We start from the raw sequence: 22,196 nt of genomic DNA, 5'->3' as shown, positions 1-22,196 counted from the left end.
GATGGGCATGGAGGAGGGCACTTGTGGGGATGAGCACTGGGTGTTATATGGAAACCAATTTGACAATAAACTATTTGTAAAAAAATAAAAAAAAATAAAGTAATTGTCACATTAAAAAAAATACAAGTGTCATTTTAAAGCTGTTCTATTAAAGAAAAAAAAAAAATCACTCCTATTTATTATCAGTCAGAGACCTGCTGGAAAATGGCCATGATGGGGCGCCTAGGGGGCTCAGTCGGTTAAGCGTCCAACTTCGGCTCAGGTCATGATCTCATGTGGGTTCAAGACCTGCATCAGGCTCATCTCATGGCTCAGGTCACCTCATGGTTCATGGGTTCGAGCCCCGCATTGGGCTTTGTGCTGACAGCTCAGAGCCTGGAGCCTGCTTCATATTCTTTGTCTCCCTCTCTCTCTGACCCTCTGCTGCTCACGCTGTCTCTCTCTCTCTCTCTCAGAAATAAATAAAACATTAAAAAAGAAGAAGAAAAAGAAAATGACCATGAGATCAAAGTGGGGGGTTGAGGCGGCTGGGGGGCTCAGTCGGTTAAGCGTCCGACTTCGGCCCGGGTCATGATCTCACGGTTTGTGGGTTCAAGCCTTACATTAGGCTCTGTGCTGACAGCTCAGAGTCTGGAGCCTGTTTCAGAGTCTGTAACTCCCTTTTGCTCTGCCCCTCTCCCATTCATGCTCTGTCTGTTTCTCAAAAAAATTAAATAAACGTTAAAAAAAATTGAACAAACAAACAAAGTGGGGACTGGGGGGCTATCACCTGCTCTGTTAGCTTGTTCATCTTAGCGCTACCAAATGTAGGCATCTTTTCTAGTGTTTGCCCACCGTGATAAAGAGCTTGCTTTTATGGGAATGCAAACTGGTGCAGCCACTCTGAAAAAACAGTATGGAGGTCCCTCAAAAAATTAAAAATAGAGCTACCCTATGATCCAGCAATTTCACTACTAGGTATTTATCCAAGGGATACAGGTGTGTTACTTCGAAGGGGCACATGCACCCCAGTGTTTACAGCAGCACTATCGACAGTAGCCAACGTTTGGAAGGAGCCCAAATGTCCATCGATGGATGAATGGATAAAGAAGAGGTGGTATATGTATACAATGGAGTATTACTCGGCAATCAGAAAGAATGAAATCTTGCCATTTGCAACTATGTAGATGAACTAGAGAGTACTATGCTAAGTAAAATTAGTCAGTCAGAGAAAGACAAATATCATAGACAAATATCAAAGATAAATATCACTCACAGGAGGACTTTAAGATACAAAACAGATGAGCATAAGGGAAGGGAAGCAAAAGTAATATAAAAACAAGGAGGGGGACAAAATCAACGTACAGAAATCGGTTGCATTTTTATACACCAACAATGAAGCAACAGAAAGAGAAATCAAAAAACTGATCCCATTCACAATTGCACAAAAAACCATAAAATACCTAGGAATAAACCTAACCAAGTATACAAGAGATCTGTATGATGAAAACTATAGGAAACTTATGAAGGAAATTGAAGAAGACACAAAGAAATGGAAAAACATTCCATGCTCATGGATAGGAAGAATAAATATAGTTAAGATGTCATTACTACCCAAAGCACTCTACACATTCAATGCAATTCCAATCAAAATTGCACCAGCATACTTCTCAAAACTAGAACAAACTATCCAAAAATTTGTAGGGAACCACAAAAGACCCCGAATAGCCAAAGTAATACTGAAAAATAAAACCAAAACGGGAGGTATCACCATCCCAGACTTTAGCCTCTACTACAAAGCTGTCATCATCAAGACAGTATGGTGTTGGCACAAAAACAGACACATAGACCAATGGAACAGAATTGAGAACTCAGAAGGGGACCCAAAAGTATACAGCCAACTGACCTTTGACAAAGCAGGAAAGAATATCCAATGGAAAAAAGACAGCCTTTTTAACAGATGGTGTTGGGAGAATTGGACAGCAACATGCAGAAGAATGAAACTAGATCATTTTCTCACACCATGCACAAAAATAAACTCAAAGTGGATAAAGGACCTGAACGTGAGACAGGAAACTATCAACACCCTAGAGGAGAAAGCAGGAAACAACCTCCTTGACCTCCACCGCAGCAACTTCTTACTTGACACATCCCCAAAAGCAAGGGAATCAAGCGCAAAAATAAATGATTGGGACCTCATCAAGATTAAAAGCTTCTGCACAGCCAAGGAAACAACCCACAAAACTAACAGGCAACCAACGGAATGGGAAAAGATAGTTGCAAATGACATATCAGATAAAGGGTTAATATCCAGAATCTATAAGGAACTCACCAAACTACACGCCCGAAAAACAAACAACCCAGTGAAGAAATGGGCAGAAGATATGAACAGACACTTCTCCAAAGAGGACATCCAGATGGCCCACAGACACATGGAACGATGCTCAGCATCCCTCCTCATCAGGGAAATACAAATCAAAACCACACTGAGATACCACCTCACGCCAGTCAGAGTGGCTAAAATGAGCAAATCAGAGAACTCTAGATGCTGGCGAGGATGTGGAGAAACGGGCACCCTCCTACACTGTTGGTGGGAATGTAAACTGGTACAGCCCCTCTGGAAAACAGTGTGGAGGTTCCTAAGGAAACAATAGAACTCCCCTATGACCCAGCAATAGCACTGCTAGGAATTTACCCAAGGGATACAGAAATGCTGATGCATAAGAGCACATGTACCCCAATGTTCATAGCAGCACTCTCCACAGTAGCTAAAACATGGAAAGAGCCTAAGTGTCCATCAACAGATGAACGGATCAAGAAGATGTGGTTTATCTATACCATGGAATACTACATGGCAATGAGAAACAATGAAATCTGGCCATGTGTAGCAACATGGATGGGCCTTGAGGGTGTTATGCTGAGCGAAATAAGTCAGGCACAGAAGGACAAATATCATATGTTTGCACGTATAGGAGGATTAGGAGGAACTTGACGGAGGAACAAGGGAGAGAAGAAGGGGGAAATGGTGGGGGAAAGGGAGAGAGGCAAACCATGAGAGACTCTTGAATGTTGACAAAAACTGAGGACTGATGGATGTGGGGGGGTGGGGGGGATGGGCATGGAGGAGGAACTTGTGGGGATGAGCACTGAGTGTTATGTGGAAACTAATTTGACAATAAACTATTTGTAAAAAAAAAAAAAAAAAAAAAAATGGAGGGGGACAAAACGTAAGAGACTTTTAAACACAGAGAACAGAGGGTTGCTGGAGGGGTGTGGGGGGGCGGGGATGGGCTAAATGGGTAAGGGGCGTTAAGGAATCTATTCCTGAAATCATTGTTGCACCATGTGCTAACTAACCTGGATGTAAACTACAAAAAATAAATTTAAAAAGCTAAAAAGTTCCCTCTTGAATAGTTTACGCAATTTAGCATCTTTAAATTTTACATCAACTGTTAACACTACATAAAGCATTGTGAACTAAGAGGGCTCTTTCGTGTCCATAAAAGAAACATGGTCTCTTTAGGATAAAGAAAGTCATATCTCCCTAACAAGAAGTGCTCAGAGCCCAGGGTATGCTGGCCTCTTGCCCGGTAGAACTTTCTGGAACATGACAGACACATTCTTTATCCACTGATGTGGCTGCTAAGCCCTTGAAATATGGCTAATGAGACAGAAGCGCTGAGTCTTTTATTTCATTTTAATGCATTAAAATCTAAGTGTGAACAGTCACCTGTTCACAGTGTGAATGCAGCCCGGACTCCCGCACTGAGTGGGGCAGCTAGAGGAACCGGGAGAAAGCACAGACTCTGACATGTTCTTCCTCTGACCTGGGCGTCACTAGTGAGCTCACGGCTGTGCAGGAGCTGTCTGGCAGACCTGAGAGAGAAACTCCTATTTCTTTTCTCCTCTTCCTCGAGCTGATGAGGGTGTCTGAGGTCACCGTCCTCAAGAAGATGCCATCTATCTGGAATTCCTTCTGTCCCAGTGGAGGGGCGAAGGCAGCTGATGGCAGAGCACTCAGCTCAGTACCCCCAGCACCAGGACTTCCTGTCAAGGAACCTTGGCCCACATAACAGAAACAGGCCAGCAAACCCCACGATGCCACAGCTGTGTATGGCGGGGGGGTGTCCGGCCCCCGCCAAAACGACTTAGTCCACGCAGAGGGCAAACGGCACTTCTAAATAAAATTGCCAAACTCACAAGGCAAACAGAACAAGCCAGGACATCAAGTACAGTCAGGCGAACTGACCAGAGAGCAGGAGGCAGGGCCAGGAAAGGTGCGACGGGGAAAAGAAACACCGACTACTGACTACTGCTTTTTACTGACACGCATCTTTCCCTTGGGGCGACAGAGGCCGGGGAGGTGGAATCTGAAGACTTAGAAAAGCTATACATGAAATAATAATAATAATAATAATAATAATAATGATAAATGGTACCCTCACGTGCACAGCAGCATTATCCACAGTAGCTAAAACGTGGAAGCAACCCAAATGTCCAACGACAGATGGATAAAATGAGGTGGGTCTATGCAGTGGAATACCACTCAACCTGAAAAAGGAAAGATAACCTGACCCAGGCTATAGCATGTGTACACCTGGAAGACACCAAGCTGAGTGAAAAGAGACAGGCACAAAAGACAAATACTGTCTGACTCTGTTTATGTGAGGTCCCAGGATTCATAAACAGAAAGTAAAATGGTGGGTGCCAGGGGTCAGGAGAAAGGGGGGAGGTTAGTGTTTAATGGGGAGGCTTTCTGAGTTGCAAGATGAAAAAAATGCTGGCAGTGGAGGCCGGGGGTGGCCGCACAGCATTATGAACGTACTTAATAGCACTGAACTGTATCCTTAAAAATAGTTAAGGTGACAAATTTTATGTGTCTGTTACACAATAAAAAGAAATGTAAAAGTAAACAGCCATATTTGTGCTGTGGCCCTCCCCCCAGCTGCTGTCCACCCCACTGACCAGTCTGTGGTCCTGGCTGTGAGAAGGAAAAGCCCCTTGAGGCACTGGCCCCCTTCCCAGATGTCACCTCCCCTAACCCGTTTCACCCCTTCCTATGTCATACCGTTTCACCCCTTCCTATGTCATACCGAGAGAAGCCTGCCTGAGGCACATGGGGGATGGGCAAAAGGTGAGGAGCACAGGCCTGGATTGGAACCTGCTGTGTGGCCACGTGGGTCGAGATCCACATGCCTCAACTCAGATGCATTCGGCAGTTCAGCGGGGCAAGGTTCACTGGGCAGCTGGCTGAGATCCCTGAATGCCAAAGACCCTGGGGCATACGGGGACAAGCCGGGCGGGGAGGCTGCAGCGCTTACCTGCAGGCGTACTCCACTGTGTAAATGGCTCCCTGGCTCTGCTCCTCCCATCGCTGCATGTCGGCCTGTGGGAGACAGGAAGCTGTTAGCAGGAGGGCTGCCACCTGCCACTGCCACCCTCTCAGTTCCTGGGATGGAGCGCCTGACCACCCATCACCATGGCCGCAGAGACCCGCCCCCTCCATCCTGATCTTTCCTCCTGCAAATCCCGCCCCCTCCACCACCATGGGTCTGGGCTTTCTGTGAACACATGGCTACCATGCCTCAGGGCTTTAGCACTGGCTGTTCTCTCTGCTTGGCACATGGTTCCCTCGGGTCCTCATGTGGCCGCTTCCTTCTCGTCACACAAGTGACAATTAATGCATATCCTGCTGTCCCCATGGCTTCTTGCTGGTATCCCAGCCTTGACTCCTCCCCCAACAGCCCCTGCCTAGATCATGAGGGGAGGACTCTGGGGGAGGTCAGTGGCAGGGGCCAGCGGGGCTCACCTTATGCTGGGCCAGCTCAGGCAGAGAGCGGCGCACGTGCTCCTGCAGCCTGTACAGGGCCACGGACGGCTCATTGGCCAGGACGTAGACACTCTCAGTGAACTTGTCTGTGACTGGCTTGAGCAAATCCAAAGTTGGGGGCCGGGGTCGGGGGTGGCAGAACAAGGGAAGGGCAGCAGAGACACAAAGATACAAAGCATAAGACTCTTGACTGCTTAATCCGAGAGTCCAGCCAGAGCAGTGAGGGGTGTCCGGTGCCCACCCAGGAGCTGGGTCACCTGTGGCTCCAGGGATGGGCTGAAGGAGATGGTCACAGAAAGGCTTCATTCATCACGATGTTAACACGTCCAGTGAACTTACAATTTTCCACCTCCCAAGCCCACTTGTAGTGGACACTGCTTCTGTCCACTTGTACCTCTCACGTTTCTTGTATCCCAAGGAATGAATCTGAGACTCTTCTTCGAGGGTCCCACTAGTTACTGGGCCTGAAAATGCCTGGAGGCTTAGATTGCTGGGTGGCCTTCAGCCATGACTGACCATCAAGGGGTAGTAAAGCCCACATCTCCTGCTGTGAGTTGGGACAACATGGAGATGTAACCCATCCTTCTGAGTTTTCCTGAAGCATCAGGCTGAGGATTTTCCCTGAGATCGTTCCTTGCTCAGCGTCCCCCATCTCCTCTGTGAGGGTCTCCTGGTTAAGTTAATTACACAGAAATCCTTATCCCACGGTCTGCTTCACCAGATGACATTCCCAGCCAGTCAGTCATCGACACCCTCCCATCCATGAACATATCCCGCTGGTTCCACCTTAAATAAGTCCAAATCTCACCTAGTCTTACCACTCCCCTGCCCACACCAGTCCAGGCATGGCCACCTCTCACCAGGATGCCAGATTCAGCTCCTTCCTGGTCTCCTTGCTTCCACTCTGCCAACAGTCCAATCTCCAAACAACAGATGGACTGAGCTCCTAAACACATCAGGTATGTTCCCCCCTTATTTGAAACCCTCCCACAGCTCCCATCAGCCAGGGCATAAAATCCACCTGCCTTACTATGGCCCAGAAGGCCCTATATGTTCTGCCTGTCATTCACTTCCGTGCCTTCCTCGCCCTCCACCCGAGGTACAGTGGTCTCCTGGCTGTTCCTTGGACACTGCCAGTTCTGTCCAAAAGAACTCTGAGATGACAGAAAGGTTCTATAATCTATAGTGTCCGATAATGTGGCCACTAGGCATATACAGCTGGCTACTGAGCACCTGAAATGTGGCTAATATGACTCACAAATTGTATTTTTTAAAGTTTTAATTCCAGTAGTTAACAGTGTTATATTAGTTTCAGGTGTATAATATAATAATTTAATAATTCTATACACTACTCAGTGGTCACCATATGAATTTTAAATTTTACCTAAATTTAATTAATTTAAATACCTGTAAATACCGTGACCAGGAGCTGCTGTACTGCTGCACAGCTCTGAGCACTCTGCCACCTCGGTGTCTTTGCACCTGTTGTTCTACAACTGACCCTCTCCTTCCCCCATGGGCTTCTCTTCATCCCTCATGTCTCAGCTTTAATCACCTCCTGGGCAAGGCCTTCCCTGATCACCAAGTTCAATCAGATGTCACTTCCACCCCATTCTCAACCTCAGCACCTTGTTCATCTGTCTTATAAATTCTTATTTTTCATTAGATTACATTTTTACAAAAAAACAAAACAAAACAAAAAAAACCCTTAAAGCTTGGATTCTTGCGGGCAGGGGCTTCTGGGAGCCTCAGTTTCCTCAGCTGGTAAAATGGAATGATAATAGTACCCACCTCAAGGTTTGCTATAGAGATGGACCCATGCTACGCCCAGTGGAGTGCAGCTGACAAAAGAGAGAACTCTGGGAGTGTCTGGGAGTCAAGGGAGGCTGTGCATGAGTCTGGCTAGTGTCAGTCCATCTAGTTCACTGCAGTGCTCTCAGTGGGGAAGAGCCCATCCTGCCACCTCCAAACTGAGCATGCTCTTACCCTCTTATTCCCTTTATTTGGAAAATAAGCATAATAGCTTACCCTCAGTGCTGCTGCAAAAAAGATGGAATGAACTATACTTGTGCCTTCTAAATAATTAACTAGAGGAGCGCCTGGGTGGCTCTGTCGGTTAAGTAACCAACTCTTGATTTCGGCTCAGGTCATGATCTCACAGTTCCTGAGTTCAGCCCAGCAAGGGGCTTTGCGCGGACAGCGGGAAGCCTGCTTGGGATCCTCCCCGCCCCCCCGTGCCCCTCTCCCACTTGTGCTCTTGCTCTCTCTCAAAAATAAACTTAAAAATAATAATAACTATGGGGCGCCTGGGTGGCTTAGTCGGTTAAGCGTCCGACTTTCGCTTAGGTCATGATCTCACGGTTCGTGGGTTCGAGCCCCGCGTCGGGCTCTGTGCTGACTGCCAGCTCGGAGCCTGGAGCCTGTTTCAGTCTGTGACTCCCTCTCTCTCTGACCCTCCCCTGCTCACGCTGTCTGTCTCTCTCTCTCCTAGAAATAAATAAAAAAAAAAATTAAAAAAAAAATAATAATAACTAGAAATAACATGTGTAATAACAAAAACCCTTAGGATTTAAAAAGTCTGTAGCATTTGCTAATTTGTAACCATGCGACTTACATATATTTGATGTTAACGTAAACCTAAACAAATGCGTAAATATATACGTAAATAATGCGCACAGGGACTGCCACGTCCCAGGCGTTCTTTCAATGCATTACAAACAGCAGGTCATTGAATTCTCAAAACAAACCTATGGGGAGGGGGGGGGGAGGCGGGGAGAGACTTATACTCCCCATTTTACAGATGACAAAATCAAGGCACGGAGACTTTCTAAAGGCCGAACCAATGTTAGTTCAATTAGTTCCCCCGTATGCTCCTTCCAAGCCTTTGCCCCCTCCTGCCCTCCGTCAGGTCACCCTTCTGTCCAGCCCGGGGCTCCGCACAACCTTTCTTTCCCTTGAGTTGCATCTCCGGTTCCTCCATAGCGACCGCGTACCGATTCCGAGGACCGGAAGCGGAAGTCCTGCTGTGGGGAAGGCTTCTTAAACCTTCCCCTACGAAACCAGACGCCATGATGCTCCAGTTCCGGTGCCAATTGGACTGCCCTCCCCGCTCCTTCGTGTACACAGACTGGAGAGGAGCCTTGAGTGAGAGACTGGGGAAGGAGGCACACCGGTAGACGGGTGAGGAAGGGGCGGAGACCCCCTGAAGCTCCAGGAGGGACACCCAAGCAGGAAGGGGCAAGGGCACCCTCCCTTTACGAACTCCCTTTTCCGGGAGCAGACGAATTAGGGAAACGCTCCAAACATTGCCCTCTTCGGGCCACATAAACAGCCTCTTTGTACTCTCCTGCTGCCATCAGATTCTTGCACACGCTCACATGCCCCCAGGACCGTAAAGAAGACATTGTTATGAACGGGGGCGACAGTAGTGTTGCCCCTTTAAATCCCGGACACCTCGACTTCTCCCCGCCCACCGCCTTCAGACAGGAGAATGCCCCGCCCGTCCGGTAGAAACTGGAGCCTTGCGGCTCCCTCCGGAAAAATTTGTGGGCGGAGCTGAGGCGTAGTGACGCAAGACAGTCTCAATGAACTCCTCAGGGCCCTCTGAGGCTCCACCCATCCCCTCAGACACTGACAGGCTCCCTCCGGAGCTGCCGGGACAAGAGTGCGCAGGCGCAACAGCGTTGCTCGGGCCCCAGCGGAAACCACGCCCCTCCCCCAAGTCTTAAAGGGCCAGTAGCAGCTTCTATTGCGCTCGCCTTTCTGCACTTTTGGGGAGGCAGGGTGCGCAGGCGCAGTGGGGTGCTCTGAGGTGGGGGTAGCGGTCGCGTATCAAGTTGCTCTCTGTCCCGGTAGAAGAAACCAGGGCGCTGAGGATCTAGGTTCCAGCTTGCTCCCTCCAGTATCAATTGGAGGAGAAAAGTTTGTGAATTGGACCCCCAAGTTTTGGGGGACCCGGACTTGAGGCGTGGGGTGACAGACGAGGCTGGTTAGAGGTGAGTGGACCTTTTGAATCTCTTTGGGAGGGGCCGGTGGGATGGGACCGATCACATCTTTGTTGAGCAGCCACTTATTCCCGGGACCCCCCCCCAAGAAAAAAATAACTACAAGGAACATTTATTAAGCTCTGCCCGTGTATCAGGCCCCCAGCTTTGCTATGTACAGGCACGGTTTTAAGACCTTATTTCTCCGTTTGATTAATGAGGAAGCTGAGGCTCAAAGAAGTTAAGTCGTGTGCCCAAGTGCTCACAGCTTATACTTGGTGGGATTCGAACCCAGATAGCTGAACCCATTTTAAGCAAAGCATGTTGTATGTGCCCTGGTAGCGGGGGGAGAAATGAGCCCGAAAAGCAGTTGGACTCTGGTTTTCAAACTTACCAAACCGAGCTTGAGTTTACCTACCCTCACTGTGAAAGGCCGGGTATGCAGTCGGTGCCTACTTAATAGGAGTTGTTGATAATTATTGTTATCTCTCCCCTTTTGGCCCTTCTGTCAGCTTCCTCCATGGAGCCCACCCAGCCAGCAGAGGACCTCAGTCTGACCCAACAGCTCCCCATCCCAGAATTTGGGGACCCTGAGGACCCTGGGGATGAGGCCCCTGATGGCTCAGACACTGTGGTGCTCAGTCTCTTCCCCTGCACCCTGGAGCCTGGGAATCCTGAACCGGATGCTGGTGCCTCCTCACCGCAGGGTAGGTAGGATATTTCCCCTGGACTTCATCTGCCTCTGGGATGCAAGGACAATGGAATGTCAGGCCCAAGATAGGACCTCTGTCTTTACGTTCCATTACCTAGAATGTGTTGTCCCTCTCCAACCAGTGAGGAATTGCTTTATATGTGTAGGTATGATGGCTAAATCCACATAACATAAAAGTTGCTATTTTAACCAGACCTGTATACAATTCAATGTCAGTAATGTGTTGTAACCCCACCCCCACCCCTGCTCTATTGTTCCAGAACATTTCCATCACCCCAGAAGGAAACCAGGTCCCCTTTAGTAATCATTCTCCATCCCTTCTCCCTTAGCCCCTGTCAATCACTGATCTTTCTGTCTCTGGATTTTCCTGTTCTGGATATTTCTTTTTTTTTTTAATGTTTTATTTATTTCTGAGAGAGAGAGAGAGAGAGAGAGACAGCAAGAACAGGGGAGAATCAGAGAGAGAGGGAGACACAGAATCTGAAACAGGCTCCAGGCTCTGAGCTGTCAGCACAGAGCCCGATGCAGGGCTCGAACCCACAAACTGTGAGATCATGACCTGAGCCGAAGTCGGATGCTTAACCGACTGAGCCACCCAGGCGCCCGTGGAATCCTATATGTGGCCTTTTGTGTCTGGCTTCTTTCATTCAGCATCGTGCGATTTTTTCGTTGTTTTCTTTTTTGTTTTTTTAAGTTTGATTTAGTTAAGGAATCTCTGCGCCCCATGTGGGGCTTGAACACATGACCCTGAGAACAAGAGTTGCATGCTCCTCTGACCGAGCCATCCAGGCACCCCTCAGCATGATGGTTTGAAGGCTCATCAGCATTTGTGTCAGTGCTTCGTTCCTTTTTATGACCCGATAATATTTCATTCCAGACCACATTTTTTTTTCAATCCATTCATCCATTGAGGGACCCTTGGGTTCTTCCTCTTTTGGTGATTGTGAGTAGTGTTGCTGTACACATTTGTGTACCAGTTTTTGTCTGAACAGTTGATTTCAACTCTTTGGGGTAGATATCTAGGAGTGGAATGCTGGGTCAGATGGTGATTCGGTAACCCTATTAAGGACCCAAGGATTTCTTCTTTTTTGTTTTTTAATTTATTTTTTTAATCTTTTTTTTATTTTTTGAGAGAGAAAGCATGAGAAGGGGAGGGGCAGAGAGAGGGAGAGAGAGAACCCCACGCAGATCCTGCACTGTCAGCACAGAGCCTGTTGCGGGGCTCAAACTCACAACCTATGAGATCATGACCTGACCCAAAATAGACCACCCTCAAGGTGCCCCTCAAGGATTTCTTTTGAACACGTCTAATTCAGTCCCTCCTGGGGCCTTGGTCCCTGCCGTTCCCTCCGGTGGAACGCTCTATCTCTTCCCAGGGCTGTTGTTTCAACTGGCCAAGCTCTCAGTTGGTGTCACCTCCTCAGAGTGGCCCTCCCTGACCATCGTGTCCTAAATGGACTCACCCCTTGCCCTCCCCTCTTTCCACCCTCTTCTACCTCCTTATTTCTCCTGAACACTTATTTCTCTCTTTCTGTCTGACTCCCCCATCTTGTCCATGGACCCTTAAGGGCAGAGACTGTGTCTCGTTTGCCCAGAACATCCCCAGGTGTAGAGGAGAAAGGTGCACCTGGGTATCCAGGAGAGCAGAGTGAGTGAGTGGGGGAGGGAGGCACTGTCTTTGGTAGCTCCAAACCCCGAGGGTCTGATCTGAAGCCGCAGAGACATACTAGGGGCAAGCTGAGGCCCTTCCTCTCTCTTCCAGGAGGCAGCTCCCTGAAGCACTCCACGACCCTCACCAACCGGCAGCGGGGGAACGAGGTTTCGGCCCTGCCGGCCACCCTGGACTGTAAGTGGGCCTCCAGTCCCTAAGGCGGGTCGGGGTGGTAGGGGCTGGTAGGTAGCAGGGGCTGAGAGGAGCAACTTTGGATGGGGTAAACTGAGGCACGAGCAGGGATGGGACAGGTGAGGACTCTGCCTCTCTCTGGCCCCTAGCCCTGTCCATCCACCAGCTCGCAGCCCAGGGGGAGCTGAGCCAGCTGAAGGAACATCTGAGGAAAGGTGTGTGTCCACACGAGTACCCTGGTGTGTCGTATGTGTCTGACCACACGTGCTGGTGTGTGCATGTGGGTACTGAAATGACCTGTGTCCACCCGTGTGCTCCCCTTCATGTCTGACCCCGGCCGGCCGCCCTGTCCCTGCTCCCACAGCACTGGGGAGAGTGGGCAGGGGTGCATCCCAGTGGTACCACCCCCCTCCTGCCAGGCGACAACCTCATCAACAAGCCGGACGAGCATGGCTTCACCCCCCTCATCTGGGCCTCCGCCTTCGGAGAAATCGAGACTGTCCGCTTCTTGCTCGAGTGGGTGCGTCCCAGCCCAGCTCAGGGCTTCCCAGGAACTTAAGGGCGGGCTAGGGTCTCGTCTGTGTCTGCTGGTGCCATGTCTATAAGAAGGGCTGCCACGGGTACCCTAGGATTCTAGGGGATGCCCCCACCCATCCCATCACCACTCTCTATTCCCCCTGCCACAGGGTGCCGACCCCCACATCCTGGCCAAGGAGCGGGAAAGCGCCCTGTCACTGGCCAGCATGGGTGGCTACACAGATATTGTAGGGCTGCTGCTCGAGCGTGACGTGGACATCAACATCTATGACTGGGTGAGGCACCACCCACTGGCCCTCGGCACCCTGCAGGGTACCAGGCCTGCTGTGGGTGCTGAGAACACAAGACAGGGCCATCCCAGAGCCTTACAGAGCTCCTAGTTTGTGGGGAGGGAAGCCAACACGTAAACAGTCAGCTGAAAATGTAGTGAATAACACTGTAATAGACATACAGGCAGCTGCGAGAGCCCAGAAGTGGCCCACATAGTCCAGGGAAGTCAAGGAGGGTTTCCTGGAAGAGGAGGTATCTAAGCTAAGACCCAAAGGGAGAACTAGACCAGGTGTTGAGCAGGAGGAAAAACCACATTTAACTGGAGGGTTGGGGTGTCGTGAGAGTTTGGAACACCAGACAGAATGTTGGTCGCCCTTGCCCCTGCCTTTGACAGAATGGAGGGACACCACTGCTGTATGCCGTGCGTGGGAACCACGTGAAATGCGTAGAAGCCTTGTTGGGTAAGTGGGAGAAGGAGCTGGCCCTGGGGGCCTCAGAGCCCCCAGAGCTCTCAGAGAGGGGTCCACACTGCTTGAACAGCTCTTGGGATGAACGGGTCCCTGCCTGCTTTTCCCAGAGCATTGATCTGGGGACAGGAGATGGTAGGATAGTACAGAGGTCTGGCTCACCGGATTGAACACCCATACTGTGAGGGATCACTGGATCTCCCAAGTCTCCAAGCCCCATTCTGGGCTCCCAGCACCCCTGCCTCTCCAGCAGCACCTGCTTTGCTTTGCAGCCCGAGGAGCTGATCTCACCACTGAGGCTGACTCCGGCTACACCCCAATGGACCTTGCTGTGGCCCTGGGATATCGGAAAGGTCAGCCTGAGACACATAGGGCAGTGACAGTGTGCTGTAGGCAGGTGACCACAGAGGGGTACACAGGACATGCCCTCTCGGATGTCAGATGCTAGCGGTGAGCACACGTGTTCACGTTAGCAAATATCTGGTGCCACTGTGTACCTGGCCTAGGCATGTGCAGGAGGCTGACATGTCAGTGACTGGGTCCATGATGGGATACACACAGGCACTGAGAGGCCCAAAGAGAGGGAGGATGGGACCCAGGCTGGAGGATGGGATCCTCGCAGAGGCCTTGCGGGATGAGGATGCCGAGGAAGGGCCGGGCCACAGTGTGCAGTGGTCTTTGAAGCCAGCCCTCTCCGTGGCAGGAGGTGGGTGTGAGTAGGGACCATAGGCTGACCCCAGTTTGCTCCCCACTTCCCCTTTCAGCTTCCCCATCGACAAAATGGGGAGATCCTAATAGAAATGACCCCTTGGGGTCATGGGGGATTGAGGACCTGGGAGATTTCTCCTCCTGCCTTCAAGTTTTATTCCACTTGGGACAGAAGTCATGCCTCACAGCCCCTCTTATCCTTTCTTAAGTCGCCAGTCAGCAATTTTGTTTGGTAAAGATTTTTTTTTTACTTTAAAAATCCTCCAAAAATGCATTTTTATAAACTTAGGGGAAGTTGAGTTTCCTGGCTTGGGGGACCTCAGTCTTCCCAGCTGTACTCTGGGACATGTGTGGATGTGCCCGCATATGAAGTAGGTCCTCCATCCGTGTCCCAGGGCTTGGAGATCCCCGTTCATCCCCCGAGAAGCGGGTACAGCTATGCTGGGACACCCCAGCTCATCCCCACGGGCAATGTATAATTTGGCTGTGCCTCTGCAGCCTGCATTCAGTTCACGGCCCACCTCTTCCCTTTCCTGTTTCCAGTGCAACAGGTGATCGAGAACCACATCCTCAAACTCTTCCAGAGCAACCTGGTGCCCGCAGATCCTGAGTGAAGCCTGCCTGCTGGGGACTCAGATACTCAGGGAACAAAACAGTTGACGCAGAGCTGGGGGAACCCAGAACTGGCTTCAAAGGCAGCTCCTGGACAGACAGTGGGAGGGGATCCTTCCCAAGAGGAACCAATAAACCTTCTGTGCATAACTTGAAGGATTTCACTGTGCTCCCCCAAGGGCTTCCTGGAGGTGTCAGCTACCCAGTGGCCTCACGCCCTCTCCCCCAGCACACGCAGGTGGTAGATGACAACTCGGCCAAAAAAGTCAGTGGCGTCCTCAAATGTCACCTTCAGCCGGTCCACCTCAGCAACTGGCACAGGGAAGGTGTGAGCATAGGCAGTCAAGGGAAATAGGTAGTTTATCATTTCCCATCTGCCAGGCCCCAGCACAGACACCACCAATGTCCTGGGTGACCCCGCACATCGTGAGCCCTTCTGAAGCTCTCACACAGGACAGCTCATTTTACAGATGAAGCAATGGAGGTCTAGAGCTCACTTGCTCAAGATCACACACCAGGGCCCACGGTTTTCAGAGGCACAAACCACCACCCCCACCCCACCCCAGAGACCCAGGAAGGATATCTGAAGTGAGTTGCTGTCCTCAGGGTAGAAGTCCACAATCTTGCTAAGAGCCTCACTCCCCTGGGAACCTACAACAGAGAACGGGGCAGGTTGTGAGGCTGCGGTGCCCTCTCCAAACCCCCACCTTCCAGAGCCCTCTAGTACCTTCCAGGTGGCCCCGGCGACTGGAGAAACCCCCCTGGAACTGGATCTGCAGCTGGGAGGCACGGATGCGCTGGGGAAACTCTAGTATCACCCACTGAGAGGGGCCCTGGAAACAGACAGGGAAACTGAGGCTCACAATCTGTCCAGGCTCAGAGCCCTACTATGCCTTATTCCCACAGTCCATGGGGGAGGGGTGGTGCGAGGCGCAGTTGGCACACGTTCCCTCCGTGGCCAACTCCACTGTGCCCAGCTGGAGTGCTCCTTAGTTCTCAAGGCAGCCCGGACTCCTGAATCTGATTCACAAGACGGATGGACGGTCCAGGGAGAAGTGACTCACCTGGTCCGAGTTCCAGCACGTTTCCTCATCCTGGTCGAACAAATGCTTCTTTCCAAACTGCCGAGTGTTGCGATTCAGCACTGAACTCACCCTGGAGGCACCAGAGTAAGGGCGAAAAGACGGGCTAAGCCCAGCGCCGAAGTCCCGCCCCTCCTCACCTCCAGCTTCCCCGGGCACCCCCAACCCTGTCAACCCCGGGCTCGAGGGCCACGCCCGCCACTGCTCGTCCCCCAGGTTCTCACCTGCTCACTGTCTCTGGACAAACCAAAGAGTGGGTCATCTCGGCTCCGCAAAGCCTCGCAGGGCTCAGCTGGTGTAGCCGGTGTGCGTATTCCGGAGCCAACGCAGCCACAGACGCGCGACCTTGACCACGCCTCAGAGTCTCCAAGAGCTTCAAAGAAACTGCCGCGGCTAAACTCTCACAGCGAGTTCAAGGAAGGGAAACAGGTTTCCTGTGGGTTCCCGGCGGTCGCTCGGACTTCCGAGCTTCTGTCTCTCGGCGAACAGCTTGGAGAACCAGAACAGGACCCGGAACCACGAGAACACCGCGCAAGCGCACTGTGACTCAGACCTGCTCCGCCCACGTTCTCGGGGCAGGATGTAATTTGAGCCCCGCCTCTCCGAGCCCGCCTCTTAAAGGGCCTTCACCCAGTACTGAGTTTCTCTTGGAGCTGGAGGAAGAAGGCAGGCGCTTAAAAGAATTGTGTGCCAAGTTGTGTGCGGGGCGCCGTCTTCTGGTGCCTGCGGGTATAGAGCAGGGTATAAGGTATAGCAAGTCTGAGAGACTTCCTATAATGATGTCTCCCTACCTGGGGAAGTCAGTCAAAACCATTCCGTAACTGCTAAAGCTGCCGAGCGCCTCAGTGCCCCCTAGGGACCAAGGAGGAGTTGAGAAAGAGGCCACAATGTTGCTAGTACAGCTAGACTTCGTCAGCCTGGTGTATCCCAGCTGGAACGCAAGAGGCTTAGCCCCCAAATCTTTCTTCCTGGGACAGGCTTCATGGAGGAGGAGGCATGTGAAGTGGGTTTTGAAGGATGAACGGAGGTTTGCCAAACCAGATTGCACAAAGGCTAAAGATTTGGTTCACTGATTCACTAGACCACAACTATCACTCCCGCCTGGCTAGCCCTGTGCTGGATGGTGCTGGGGACTGTGAGAAGCCTCCTCCATACCTGAGGAGCTCCCAACTTTTGGTAAGACAGAGCTAGACACACACACACACACACACACACACACACACACACACACACACACATGCAGTCACGGTTGAGCCAGAGGGAGACCTAGGGCTGGGAGACCAGAGGCTCTACCAGGAGGAAGGGCTTCCTGGGAGGGGGATCTTGTGTCTGTACCTTAATGGGTGGGCAGGAATTTATCAGGGTAAGAAAAATGGGGGGAGATTTGTCCAGGCAAGGAAAACAGCATAAGTAAAAGACTGGTTGGGTGGAAAATGATGAATTTGAATAAAATATGTGGAGCAAGATCCTGCTGAACCTGAAGGTGTTTGAGAAAGGGCAAGACACCATCCTATCTGCATGAATGGAGGGTTCTGAGACAAATCAGCTATTGGCAGAAGGCTGCAGGTCCTGGCTTTAACTGAATGGTGTAGAATCCAGCCCCTTTCTTCAAGGGCTAGGGGAATGGTTCTCCTGGCATCCTACTAGGATCTTCCCAAGCCCACTCTGATGGGGAGGGGGGACTGGCTGGGAAACTGGGACACCAGCGGAAGGGCTGCCCCACCAGCCTCTGCCCACCAGGACTTCCTGCATTCAGTCATGGCCTGATGCCATCTAGGCCTGGCGCTGCTGGTCTCAGTGCTGGGGCCAGGACTGAGGATGGCAGAAAAGACCTCTTTACCCCAAGAGGAAGGTGGGAAGAGCATGGACCCTGGAGGGTCCAGATCCAGTTCAAATCCTGGCTAGGTCACTCACTCACTGGCCATGTGATCTTGCACAAGCATGTTGACCTCTCTGGGCCTCAATTTCCTCATCTGTGAAATGGAGACAATTTTGTTTATAGGATTGCTGGAGAATGCAGTGGTCTCTTTAGGCCGACAAACAACAGTAGTTGACCTTTGTTGAGAGCCCATCTTGTGTTTGACTCAAAACCACATTTTGCTCCATCCACTGGTTCATTAAACGGGCTGTGCTGGTCCATGTTGCCTCCATTTTACAGCTGAGGATATACCTAATGTCCCCCAGGGAGGATACGCATGGCCCTAGCCACCCCCAACCCCCCATCCTGCCAGCGCCACTCCTGGTCTTGGCATGGAGCCGCCTTGCCCACTGGTATGAGGCCAGCTCAATACCCCCTTCCCGCCTCCTCACCCCACTGGCGCCTGGGCATGAAAGAGCCTCCTGTTTCTCCAGGGAATTAGCAGCTCTAAGCTCCCAGCAGGGCAGCCAAAAGTGGTCCATTCATTTGCCTGAGTGAGGAGAGACCAGGCACTCCCCCCCCCCCCTCCCGCAGGAGATGGAGCAGAGGAGGCTCTGGAAGAGCCAGGAGCTGCAACTCTGGTTCACTGAGAGAAACTGAGGCACAGAAAAACAAAGTCATTTGGTTAAGGTCATCCAGGGGGAGAAGAATTCAAACCCCAATCTGACTCTGGTGTTCTCTCCATGGGCGGAGTTTTGCATTTGTCAAAAGAGGAAATAGAGGCTCAGAGAGAGTCAGGTATTTACTGAAGTCACACAGCAAGTATGGGTCAGCAGGGACTCTCTCTGGGGATGCAGCCCCACCCATGACAAAAAACAGGTCCCACTTCTCATGGGCTTGTTATGCTGGAGCAGGGCAAGGAAAGGCCTTCAGATAGCTTCAAGCCTTGGTTCCCACCTCCCCCCTGGAGGATCAGTGTAATGATTGCCTCAAGGCTCCACCCTGAAGAGTATGTGGGGATGGATGTGACAGTTCCATGACCCACAGTCCCCACTGGGGCAGGTCCAGGTCTGGTTTATCTGCCAGGGTCTGCCTAGGTTCAACAGGGCCCACCTCAGAGTAGATGGATGCCAGCTGGACTTGTCAGTCCTGGGAGGGTGCAAGCCTGGGAGGCTGAGAGCCTGGGTAAGTGGAGGTGACAGCAGAAGTGGGGGTGGGGTGGTGGCCAGGCATCCTGGTCGTGGGCTCCCCAGGGGACCCCCGGGGCCACAACAGGGGGAATGATGAATGGTGAGCATGAGTGGCTGTGTTGTGAGGTTGGTCCCGGGAGGACTATGTCTCCGTGTCGGTGCCCGTGTGCCTAGCAATCGTAGTTGGGTGCTGGCTGGCTGTAGGTGTGCCCACGGCTGTAAACATGGTTGAGTGTGAACAATGTGGGGCAAATGTGGGCTTGTTTGTGGCTGCCAGGAAGGCTAAGGTACTGCAGTGCGTGTATTTGACCATAAAAGGACCATAGGTGTGGCTGGGATCACAGCTGTGAGTTTGGTTTAGCAGCACGCATGACTTGTGCGCAGCCAAATGAGGTTGTATGTGGTCTGTGTGGCGTATATGTGGCCTTGTCTCATGTGATTGTATATAAGCCACCTGTGCTGTCACTGTGTGTGTGGGATGTGACTGTGGGTTAGTGGTTTGTTGGTGTCATTGTGTGACACATGTGAATGCAGTTGCATGTGTCATACCTGTGTGTCACTTTGGGTATGTTAAGAGACGTTCTGGAGGGACACCGTCCACCCTTGAGATCCAGCTCCCCCAGTAGGTCCAGCCTCCATGCTCCTGCTCTGGCCCACTAGCCCCCTCCCCTGCCCCCTCCCCCAACTTGCTTCTCAGCCCCTGGCCTGCGCCCCAGTGTGGGGGGCACAGAGAAGGCACTCAGGGCTGGTGGGGGGGGGGGGGCGGGTGGCTCACCCAATCCCAGTGCAGGCCTATAAATAGCTCTTTGAGCCCAGCAGATTCCCAGGCAAGGTTGCCTCATTCAAGCCCCCAGCAACAGCCTGCCCCCCCACCACCCTGGGCCCCAGGCCAGCCCCTCTAAGCTCAGCCCTGGCACTGGCCAGGGGGACATAGGGGTGGAGAGAAGGGGGTGTAAAGAGGTGGGGGTGGGGGTCAGCTTGGCTCTGAGGCCATGAACTTAGACTCCCACTTGGCCATTACCCATACCGTACAACCTCAGGCAGGTGGTCCTGTGCCTCTGAGCCTCAGTTTCTCCAGCTGGAAAATGGGCAGCAGCATGATAGCAGCCCCCATCTTATGTGTTTACTTCCCATTTCATTTTCCCAGCAACCCTGTAAGATGGGGAGTCTTAATTACCCTCCTTTTTTAGACAGGAAAACTGAGGCACAGAAAGACAAAATGGCTGGCCCAGAGCCACTCTATTAGGAGTGGAAGGTTTGAACCCTGAACTTGTGGAAACAAAGCTGCTTGGATCCCTTACACATCACACAATGTGACCCTGGACCCTGGACTCCCCCACCCCAACCAACGCTGCCACAATCACCTCGTCACCAGTCTGTCAACTGAGGACACTCATATCAGTGTAACCCCTGACCTCTGTCTCTCCTCTAAACCATAGCTCTCCAGTGTGTCGCTTGTTCTTTTTTCAAGTTTATTTATTTATTTGGGGGGAGGGGGGCATGTGCTCCTGTATGAATAGGGGAGGGGCAGACAGAGAACAGAGAGAATCCCAAGCAGGTTTCCAGCTGTCAGTGCAGAGCCCAATGCGGGGCTGGATCCCACAAACCATGAGAAGATGACCTGAGCCAAAATCAAGAGTCAGACGCTTAACTGACTGAGCCACCCAGGTGCCCCCTGAGTGTGTCACTTTGGCCCCTAGAGCCATCACTGCCCACTCCTGGACCAGTAAACTGGGTCCACATGCATGAGACACTGACCCATACAGATGACCTGGGGCAACGTTGCTGCCCTGGGGTCTTTCCTCAACATTTACTCATTTCCACCCCTTCTTTGGTTAATCTTGCCGAAACCAAATTGTCCCATTTGTCTGTCCCCTGTCAGACTGACACACACACACACACACACACACACACACACTCACATGTGCAGGACATGGTGTGAGTGTGTGGACTCTGCCCAGTGCAGTCCATCCTAAGCTGAGAAACAATGACCATGGGAAGGAAGGTGGGGGAAGGGCTAATCTCTTTAAGCTTTTGTCCCCACTCATTTCCATTATTTCCATTTTTCATTGTGGTAAAGTACACCGAACACAAAATTTAACATTTTAAAGTGTACAATTCTGGGGCATTGATCTTATTAACATCATTGTGCAACCCTCACCACTATCTAGTTCTAGAACATTTTCATCATCCCAAAAGGCAATGCGGTACCCACTTGCAGTCACTCTCTATTCCCCTTCTTCCAGTCCCTGGTAACCACTCATCTATTTTCTGCCTCTGGATTTGTCTATTCGAAACATGCTGCATAAACTGAACCATACTGTGGCCTTTTGTGTCTGGCTTCTTTCACTCAGCATGATGTTTTTGAGGTTCATCCATGTTGTAGGATGTGTTAGTACTTCATTCCTTTTAATGGCTGAATAATATTCCATTGCGTGGATCTAGACTTTTTAAGGTTGTGGTCTCCCTGAGAAGACACACACATGCCCCCTGCCCAAAGCAGAAGGATTCCTGTGATAGCAGTACCTGCTGGGCAGCCAGCGTCCTACAAATGCTGACTCAATAAAGGAATGAATGAAAAGGATGATATGTTCTGGCTGCAGGCTGCAGCTGGTGGAAACAGCTCCAGGGTGTGACACACCTGGGCTCCAACGCTGGGAGTCTCTTACCAGCTGTGTGACCCAGTCATCTTCCTATCCTCTCTGAGCCTCAGCCTCCTCTCTATTCATGGGATAAAACAGCAACTGTAGCCAAAACTGCTCCAAGTGTGAGCCCTGGAAAATCAGGCAGACCAGGGTTGGAAGCCCAGCTCTGCCCTTCCTCCGTGCGTGACCCGGGGGGTGGGGGGGCTATTTCGACTCCCAGAGGCTCAGTTTCCACGTCTGTAAGATGGGACAGGCCCCCCGCGGGGCGTCTGGGAACATTTAATGTGACTCTTGGGGCAAATGGGAGAATGCGCGGGAAATCAGACGTAGTCTTCGCCTGGGTGGGGTGAGAGCTGGAAGAAGTGGGGACGGGGGGGTTAGGTAGGGGGAGCCCCCTTCCTCGCGCAGCCGGAGGCCTCCAGCAGGCAGGGGCGCATGCGCAGAGCAGCCCCGCGGCCCCTTTATAAGCGCTGAGGCGGC

The 22,196-nt window shown here is 51.4% G+C and overlaps 3 protein-coding genes across 7 annotated transcripts in view; 1 reads left to right on the top strand and 2 right to left on the bottom strand.

The window, feature by feature from the left end:
- The window catches only part of BORCS8 (BLOC-1 related complex subunit 8), a 14,046-nt gene extending 5,166 nt beyond the window's left edge, over positions 1 to 8,880 (bottom strand). For all 3 annotated transcript variants that reach the window (XM_039228090.1, XM_039228091.1, XM_039228092.1), the window contains exons 1-3: positions 8,753 to 8,880; positions 5,789 to 5,901; positions 5,301 to 5,365 (exon numbers count right to left, since the gene is read on the bottom strand). In XM_039228090.1, coding sequence (XP_039084021.1) covers positions 5,301 to 5,365; positions 5,789 to 5,901; positions 8,753 to 8,879 — 305 coding nt within the window. In that variant the 5' untranslated portion in view covers position 8,880. The remainder of the gene's footprint in view (positions 1 to 5,300; positions 5,366 to 5,788; positions 5,902 to 8,752) is intronic.
- A 20-nt stretch (positions 8,881 to 8,900) lies between these two features.
- On the top strand, positions 8,901 to 15,091 carry RFXANK (regulatory factor X associated ankyrin containing protein). Of its 3 annotated transcripts, none has more exons than XM_039228088.1 (9): positions 8,901 to 8,989; positions 10,305 to 10,499; positions 12,267 to 12,350; positions 12,497 to 12,562; positions 12,767 to 12,867; positions 13,034 to 13,159; positions 13,549 to 13,615; positions 13,894 to 13,974; positions 14,873 to 15,091. In XM_039228088.1, exons 2-9 carry the CDS (start codon positions 10,313 to 10,315, stop codon positions 14,941 to 14,943), a joined length of 783 nt encoding a protein of 260 aa, XP_039084019.1. In that variant the 5' UTR covers positions 8,901 to 8,989; positions 10,305 to 10,312; the 3' UTR covers positions 14,944 to 15,091. The 3 variants fall into 3 exon arrangements, with proteins under 3 accessions (XP_039084019.1, XP_039084020.1, XP_039084018.1); XM_039228087.1 differs by lacking the exon at positions 8,901 to 8,989 and adding an exon at positions 9,267 to 9,804; XM_039228089.1 differs by lacking the exons at positions 8,901 to 8,989; positions 12,497 to 12,562 and adding an exon at positions 9,265 to 9,804.
- A 29-nt stretch (positions 15,092 to 15,120) lies between these two features.
- LOC120229252 (nuclear receptor 2C2 associated protein) lies at positions 15,121 to 16,558 on the bottom strand. Its single transcript, XM_039228093.1, has 5 exons — positions 16,248 to 16,558; positions 16,006 to 16,096; positions 15,669 to 15,774; positions 15,525 to 15,592; positions 15,121 to 15,269 (listed from the first exon to the last, which is right to left on the bottom strand). The coding sequence occupies exons 1-5, from the start codon at positions 16,283 to 16,285 to the stop codon at positions 15,153 to 15,155; spliced, it is 420 nt and encodes a 139-aa protein (XP_039084024.1). The 5' UTR covers positions 16,286 to 16,558; the 3' UTR covers positions 15,121 to 15,152.
- Positions 16,559 to 22,196: the final 5,638 nt, after the last annotated feature.

The sequence above is a fragment of the Hyaena hyaena genome, unplaced genomic scaffold (assembly GCF_003009895.1).
Source record: "Hyaena hyaena isolate Hyena2069 unplaced genomic scaffold, ASM300989v1 scaffold_30, whole genome shotgun sequence".
NCBI classification, from domain to species: domain Eukaryota; kingdom Metazoa; phylum Chordata; class Mammalia; order Carnivora; family Hyaenidae; genus Hyaena; species Hyaena hyaena.
The sequence above is the reverse complement of the archived record's forward strand: the minus strand, read 5'-3'. Positions and strand labels throughout refer to the sequence as shown.

Excerpts from the sequence above, each read along its gene's own strand:
- LOC120229252 (XM_039228093.1), bottom strand. The coding sequence starts at position 16,285 with ATGACCCACTCTTTGGTTTGTCCAGAGACAGTGAGCAG. Across the intron at positions 15,593-15,668 it reads TCGCCGGGGCCACCTGGAAG|GTTCCCAGGGGAGTGAGGCT; the intron begins GTACTAGAGGGC and ends TCTCTGTTGTAG. Across the intron at positions 15,270-15,524 it reads AGGACAGCAACTCACTTCAG|ACCTTCCCTGTGCCAGTTGC; the intron begins ATATCCTTCCTG and ends GCCTATGCTCAC.
- RFXANK (XM_039228088.1), top strand. The coding sequence starts at position 10,313 with ATGGAGCCCACCCAGCCAGCAGAGGACCTCAGTCTGACCCAACAGCTC. Across the intron at positions 12,563-12,766 it reads GAAGGAACATCTGAGGAAAG|GCGACAACCTCATCAACAAG; the intron begins GTGTGTGTCCAC and ends CCCTCCTGCCAG. Across the intron at positions 13,160-13,548 it reads ACATCAACATCTATGACTGG|AATGGAGGGACACCACTGCT; the intron begins GTGAGGCACCAC and ends TGCCTTTGACAG.